The sequence below is a fragment of the Morone saxatilis genome, unplaced genomic scaffold, assembly GCF_004916995.1.
Source record: "Morone saxatilis isolate NCDOM2014 unplaced genomic scaffold, NCSU_SB_2.0 Contig14, whole genome shotgun sequence".
In the NCBI taxonomy this organism is placed as follows: Eukaryota; Metazoa; Chordata; class Actinopteri; family Moronidae; genus Morone; species Morone saxatilis.
Genome location: NW_023339696.1, coordinates 19,427,652 through 19,435,389, shown reverse-complemented (window position 1 = coordinate 19,435,389; position 7,738 = coordinate 19,427,652). Strand labels below are relative to the sequence as shown.

General features: G+C 46.0%; 1 protein-coding gene across 1 annotated transcript in view; it reads left to right on the top strand.

Moving 5' to 3' along the window:
• The first annotated feature begins 2,480 nt into the window (after positions 1-2,480).
• Positions 2,481-7,738, top strand: part of arhgap23a (Rho GTPase activating protein 23a) — a 34,680-nt gene continuing 29,422 nt past the window's right edge. Inside the window, 1 exon segment of the mRNA XM_035654722.1 lies at positions 2,481-4,040. Within this exon segment, the coding sequence (XP_035510615.1) occupies positions 3,807-4,040 (234 nt within the window). The 5' untranslated portion in view covers positions 2,481-3,806.

Sequence of the window (7,738 nt, the reverse complement as noted above, 5' to 3'; positions counted from 1 at the left end):
CGCTCATCCACCTCTTTTTTGTGTGTGTGTAAATGCCTCCATGGTTCATGAAAAGGAGAAAGAAAGAGTGGGAGCTGGACAGACAGAGGCCTTTTGTTTCCAAATTAGGCACTGCTCCCTCCTTGCCAAAACTAACTGTTATTGTGAAAAATGTGATATGAAATCCCCACTCAGCGGTGCCACTGTGAAATGGAGCGCTTGTGTATTTCTCAGATATTAAACCCATGTCTGGCTTTAGACCGGAGATACAATATGATCCAACTGCTGCTCTGAGCGGCTGGTCTGTGATTCCCTCGTTCACTCGGGTGTGGTCTGTTCTCACATCTCTCCCCTCCTGGGTGAAGAATCGGACCTCCTCGTTGCGCCCGACGGTGATCCAAGTCTCCTCTCCACAGGGGCGGTTCCACCAGAACCCTGAACCCTGGTCTGAGCAAACAGAAAGGGAGGGAGCAGAAGGAACCCCCCCCCCCAACAGCCGCAGCCTTCTGACTTTATGAGGAACCCTAATTACATAGCCTAGTGTATTTATACTCAGCTGTGACTCAGTGGGACATGTGGCGTGTGTTTGTGTGTATGTGCAATGCACAGGAGAAGCAGCCTTTGTGTTCACACACAAAAACGTTATGTGCGTGTGTGTATAAGTGAAAGTGTGTGCTGACTCTTTAAACTATTTAAACCAGGGATGGAGTTGAGGGTAGAGCCAACTAAACCTGCTTATTTGTTGCAGAAAAGGTGCTTTTAAAGGGACGCCATTTCACTTTTGGAAAGAGAAATAACCCAATGTTCCTCTTACATATATTGCTCAATTCAGTATCCTCACTACAGCCTTACTTGGTAAGGTATGACCAGTAGCTCTTAATGGCTAGCTGATGTTAGCAAACTTGAGGTGTAAGTGAGTCAGTTTTCTGTCAAACAAACACACCGAACCTCACCAGGACTCTTTCTTTGTCCTGTTTGTGTTTTGCTCAGTCACAGCGGTGAACACTGATGTCTTTTAAAGGGGCACTTTAAAGCCCAGAGTAATGTCATTAGGGCTGTTATGAGTTGGTCTTGGATGGAAAGTCTGTGTTGGAAAACTGGTGGCATGGAGTTTTAATGGCTTGGGCGTTCACCAGACAGGGAGGTTCGAAATAATGAAATACACTATCGTGTTGCATTATGGGAAGTGTAGGAGTCAGGGTTTTGGAGCTTGACCGATACAGTGGACTGCTCTTTCGCCTTTTGTACGTCTATTTCTGTCACTTCTAATGTGTATAACTGAGTGTAACACCGAAATGTGCTGTTATTTCTTTATTTTAACAGCGAGAAGGAGAAACTTCAGAGATTGTTTGTCCCTTCTGTGCTACTGTAGAAACACGGTGATTCAACATGGCGGACTCCATGGAAGGCAACCCACGCCCGCCTGTAGATATACGACTCACTCTGAGACCAATTATCTGCCATTTTGAGATAATGGGCTATAACTGTCATTCATCCGGCTGTAACCAAATACCTGAAGTTCCTACAGAAGAGAGTAGAATTATACTTCATGACTTTTCTTTGTTTCGATATTGGCATTATATAAAAAAAATGGAAATCCTCCAAAATCTATCTATCTATCTATCTATTGTTACACACTGGACCTTTTAAGCAGCTAACAACACATTTATCTTTTGTATTTTCATTGTGATTTTGATTTATTCTTTGTTTGGATTTTCTAGGACTTTCTTGGCAGTGCACAAACCTTCCTATAAAAGCTCCTCCACAAATCTAAAATGTGTGTTATGACATCAGACTGTACACCATCCCATTCTTTGTAACTGTTCTTCTAAACAAACAGGAAGAAATAACACAACAAAGACGGATCAAAACAATGCAACTCTTGAGGTCAGACCCTAAAACCATCCTCTAATAGCTCGCTCTTTATAACAGTGGATATTTGCATTGTGTTTCCTGATATTCTCGAGCCCACAAATTACCTTTCTTTGAATTTATCACCTCCTCCGTTCTGCATTAACTATTCGAGCCTGCAGAGTGTGTTCTTGTAGACAAGGCGCAGCATATCCAGAGGGTACAGTCTCTGTGTCTATGGCGGCCTGCTGCAGTCGAGTTGATACTTGCCCCGTCGTGCGGCAGGTGAAACCTGTCTAACCTCATTGGTAACGGATGTACGGCGTGTTAACAACGATGAGCGTTGGAGGGGAAAGTCTGCAACAACATGGTCACCTGTCTGCCGCTCTCGCACGAATTCTGGACGCCTGGCTGTTTGGTGAGAACTCTGCTGTGTGTGGGCGACCGGACGGGACGCGGACAGGCCATCTTTCTGACTGATTTAGTAGCGTGGAGTTTAGGTGTCACTGTGCTGTATGGGGTGGATCCTGTTTAATAGGAGAGAGATTGTGTGTGTGTGTGTGAGGGAGTTTGATAGAGCGGTCATGCTGACATCCAGTAGCAGTCGGTTTATTTTGAGAGCGCTCTCCTCTTTCTTGTTCAGCTCTTTCCATGTTCTCCTCTCATTATCATCTTCCCTCCTCTATATTTTTCCCTCTTAAGCGAAAAAAGAAAGGGAGTGAAACACAGTGAACACAGCAGCAAGGCAAATGTTTTCTTTTCTCTTTGTGCTGGAAATTGGCCTCTTTTTCTCCCCTTTTTTCTTTTTTGTTTGTCTCTCCTCTGGGTGGAGGGGAGGCGGCGGCGGAGGCAGGGCCGGCTTTTGTGGAGTTTAGCGCCGGGATCACAGCTTTGTCGCTGTGTTTGTGTCGCACACACACGCGGCACACGTGCGGCCAACCAGGCTGCCTCTGTACGCGGCACAAGAGAGATCTACAGTGTGTTTAGCCTATGGGCAGCAGCCTATAGGCGATATCTCCATCTGGACTGTTAACTGCTGGATCAGGACCCTCTTCCTCCTCCTCCTCCTCCTCCTACTCCTCCTCCTCCAGTGCCTCAGTGATGTCCAGTGTTTTTGGATCAAACTACAGTTCCAGTTGACTGTACCAGTTGTTTGTTTGCTGATGACTGTCGGACCGGTTCGTGTGGAGGGAGTGAGTGATTGTTTGGATACGGATTGAGTAACAAAAACAAGGAAGGAAGAAAAGAAAGCAAAAGAGAAAAGGAGGTGACGGAGCTGGAGTGTGCTCAGATAGAGAGAGTCAGAGTTTGGGATAGAGATGAGAGAGAGAGAGAGAGAGAGAGAGAGATGAAGGGATTTGTGTGGCACTAGAGATATAGGGAGAAGAAAAGAGAGAGGAGAGAGAGAGAGAGAGAGAGAGAGAGAGGGCAGTGGGAGGGAGGAGAGAGAGAGAGAGGATCCAGCCCTCTGGGACAGCAGTGTGTGTTTTGGGGGTGGACAGAGTGGCTTTGTATGCAGAACATCACTGGACACCAACGGGAGGGACGCTGTCAGTTGTTCTCTGTGTGTGTGTGTCTGTAGTGAAACCAGACCTACCTCTGATCCCTGCGCCACACACACACACACACACACACTCCTCCATCTGCTGCCCGGGAGCCTGCCTTCTGCCTCCCTCTGGACTGAACCCCTCTGAGAGTGTTTGAATGTGTGCGAGAGAGTCTCGCAGAGCTGATTCCCGGAGGTCAGGAGCGATAGGCTGTGATGTGGAACTTGTGGGATTAAACTTTTCTGGAGGCTCGGCAGTGACAGCGATGAATTGGAGCCGAGAGACGGGAACTTCAGACTCTTGAATGACTGGAGGAGGATTTGCAAGCCCCACTAAAAACCACCCGTCTTCTCTTTTCCCTGATTCTATCTTCTGTACTTCTGCGCCTGGACCTTGTCCACGACCTCGTGTTGAGTGTGTGAGCGGCCCATGTGGGCGGTGAGGGATGTGGATCTGAGCAAACTGCACGCCCCGATGCCCGCTGCTATGCTCCCGTGCTCTGCACCGGCCGGGTCTGACTGGAGCTTCCAGAACCCGGTGGGGGTGGACTGCAGCTCCCCCGAACCCCGCTGCATCTGGCTGGCGGTGCTCCGCGGTGCCACGGGTTCAGTGTCGCCCCCCACGCCGCCCACCATGCCCATTGGGCACAGTCACCAGCCCAGGGTAAGCAGAGGTCACCCATCTTCCTCTAGTGGCCGGATACAGAGTCATTGATTTTTAAAGCAGTTTAATGATTGGTTGATTGATTCTTATTGATTGTTAATTGAAGGCTATAATAATAATCTGATAATAAGGACTGTGTTTATGTATTTCTAAAGTAGCAAATAGCCTGTAAAATGTCAGCACATAAGGACAGGAGCTCCCAGAGCCTCGGGTGTCATCTTCTACTGCTAAATAAATCTGTTTTAAAAGGTTTCCTGTCATATAAGATAGAAAAAAATGCAGATTCTCACATTAAACATTGTAGTTTCTACCACCTAGGCAGCCCCTCCTGTATTTTACAAGCTAAGATATGGACGCAGATGTGTTGTTTGCTGCCCGCGGGATTTCTGCGGCTCTCCAGAAATAAAACTCCACACAGTGAGATCAGCAGAATCCTCCCCAGAAACCGCCGTGTGGGACTTTTGCACTCACAAGTGTCAACAAAGTATCCGTGTAACTGTCAGCCCATTGTTTGAAGTCTGTTAACCACTCAGCTGCTGACAGATTCTTTACCTCTCCAGCGTCTCCAGGCAGGTAGTTTGTGTGTGTTGTGTTGCCTTCGGGGCTGTTTGTGCTTGCCGCTCACTCGCTGTGATCCTCTGACCGTCCGGGGGAAGCGGTGTGACGTCACTTTGTGTTGATGGATTAAGATGCTGTTGAGAGTATTACTGTAATGTTTAAACATCTTCTCTTCTGGGCTTGTTTATTCTCTCCGGGGTGGCCTTCATACGCTGTTTTTTTGAATTCAGATTGTCCTCGTTATTTGCGGTTTGGCAGGTTTTCTTTGTGATGGAAAAGATATCAGTCCGATAAGCATCATCTGGGTTTCTTTCTGTGAGGTAATGGTAAACAAAGTTGTGCAAACAATGAGATCAGCGACACTGCAGAACGAAATCAGATATATATCGTTTACCTTTACTTTTTACTTCTTTGAAGACCATTTCATGTAGCTCACATTATTTTTTTAACACACTTACAATATATAGTATGAATAATGCATTGAAGATATGCATTAAAGATATAGAAGAGCTTGATTCTTCTGTTTCTCTGTGCTGCTTCATTCTTATTTTTCCTACAGCTGATGTCTGTATATTGACCCTTTTTCTTCCTTGGAGTTGTTTCTAATTAGTGGCTGAAGACAGATGCAAGGGGGCTGCTACGTGCCACTTTTAGCGAGGTGTTGTGGAAGCTGTGTGATTGAGCATACCCAACCCCACCCCCGCCCCTACAGCGACCCTCAGAATTCAGGGCATCACTTCCCTCACGTGATCCCATTATAGTGTGGGCATTTATGTGGAATATTACTTCCCCCTTTTTCCTTTCCAGGTTATTACCATCCCCCCCACCCTCACCCCGACCCACGACAACTTGACACAGTTAAGAAATGCCACAATCAGGAATGTGAGTGTTGAAGGGGGGGAGAGAGGCAGTACGGACACAGCTGAGACAAACACACACTGTACACTGTTGTTATAAAGGAGAGAGGTTTCTGTTACAGGGAGGAATTTTTTGGTAATGAGATGGCAGTTCCATTTATTTGTCACCATACTCAAGTTGCTCCATGTCACATAATACATACATACATACATAATCCTAACCTTATGTTGCAAATGTTTACCTACAGGAGCCCTCACAACCAGAAAAACACTATCAAAGTTTGGAAAAACCATCGTCAAGTCAACATTATTTACTTATTTCACGTCAATAAGGTTACAAAAATGTGACAAATGTGATTGTCAAGGAAGTTTTTTTTCTATATAATGGCTAAAAACCTGATACACCCTCTCACGCAAGCGTAGAATCCATGTGAATCGTTATATAATGAGCTCTTTTTGTGGTCCTGTCTCCTCATTCAGACAGTAGAGGCAGGAAGGGCTGCATTTAAACCCTCGTCATACACTAACTACATGTGCTACTCTTTGTGCCCGCTGTGCTACCGAGTCACCCCGTAAAAGTTATTCTAAAACTTCTCCTCCTCCCTCTGGGCTCACGATTTAAAATGACCATCAGGGCTATAAAGATGGCGGGTCAGGTGTGAGTCAGACAAAAACACAATATGTTTCGCTGTTCAAGAAAGCTAGAAAACCCTGTTTAACTGACATTGCATCATCACCTGTTGGCCTAGTTAAACTGCCAATAACTGGTTTTTGAGCACACATACCATATTCATATTGACACTTGGGCGCGTGCAAACACACACACACACACACACACACACACACATACAGGCCCACAAGCATGGCTCATAAAACACCTTGTTATGTAAATAACACAGGGATGTGCTGTATTTGAACCCCTGCTGCTTGTTCTGATCTTTATTTTGAATCCTCGGTTGTCGGTCAGGGTTGTGTCCTTCGGTTGGTGGTTGGATATTCGTACACACTCATCATGCATCTCCTTCAGGAGGCATAAGGATGCATTTAGACCTGCAGAGGTGGTGGAGCACGCCAAACGTGTGGCCGGTGAGTCCCAGGAACGATCAGGGACGGTGTTTGACTTTTCACCGTCCCTCTCCCGTTTCCTCTTGGCAGCCCGGCTCAGGGGGCTGCGGGTGCAGACAGGAATCAGGATTAAAGGCTCGTCAGCATTTGTAACGTCCGTAAAGCTCCACTTTTCAAACAGGTTGCAGCTCTCAGCTGTTTAAAAGAGCATTATTGTTCTGCCCTGCTGGGGTTTTAGCAGGAGCCCGGGCTCCCCGACAGCCGCTGCATTCCTACGTGCTGCTTTACCTCTGGATGGAGTGAGGAGTGTGTGCTAACCAACACGTACGCTGCTACTGACGATTATGATATGACGATATCATCATGTCCTAGAAAAGCCTCTTACAAACCCAAAATCCATTTTCAGCAGACTTTTTGTGAAAGATAATCACTGACATGTTGAAAACTGGTGGAGCTTTAAATGTTGGCGCCGCGAGTTAAAATCCGAAGATCTTACAGATTCCACTAAAACAGAAGAGTTCTCAGCAGGACATCCTCTGCCTGCACCACTTACATTCTGTCTTTGCATCTTAATGATACACTCTCTAATTGAAATCAGGCGGGGGAAAAATCAACAGGGAAGAGCTTGCTGCTGTGTGTGTGTGTGTTGTCACCACTTTACCCACTAAACACCCCCTCAAAGCAGGAAGCTGTCGTGTGGCATTACAAAGTCGCTCTGCATATTCAAAAGCAATTGTTTCCACTGTGGCTTTTTTTTTTGTGTGCGTTTTAATGACATAATCTTCAGGTGGTAATGTGATTCCCTCAAGGCTCTGTATTATTCAAAGGGCACTCAGAGTTTATTTGTTAACGTAATTGGCTGAAACCTGCGAGTACGTGTCGCAGATTTCCGTAAAAGGAGTGCTAAAAGGATAAATTCCCAGTAGGAGAGTAGGAAATACCAAAAATCTTCTTTTCTCAGCAGAACAAGAGCGAGGTTTCCCTCGTCTGTGCCCTAAGCCTGCATAGGAAGTCAAGTTTAGACTGAAAACCACAGAAGAAATTTTCCAAGTGCCTTGTTGGTTAAGTGTCCAACTGTCTGGAGAGGCATGTCAGCAAGTTTGGATCATCTTTTTTTTTTTCATCTTTTGGCTAAAAAACTTGAACCGAAGAAGACAAACTGGTTGCATCAAGGTGACAATAGTGCAACAGAGAGGTTTTTTTATTTCTTCGGGGGGG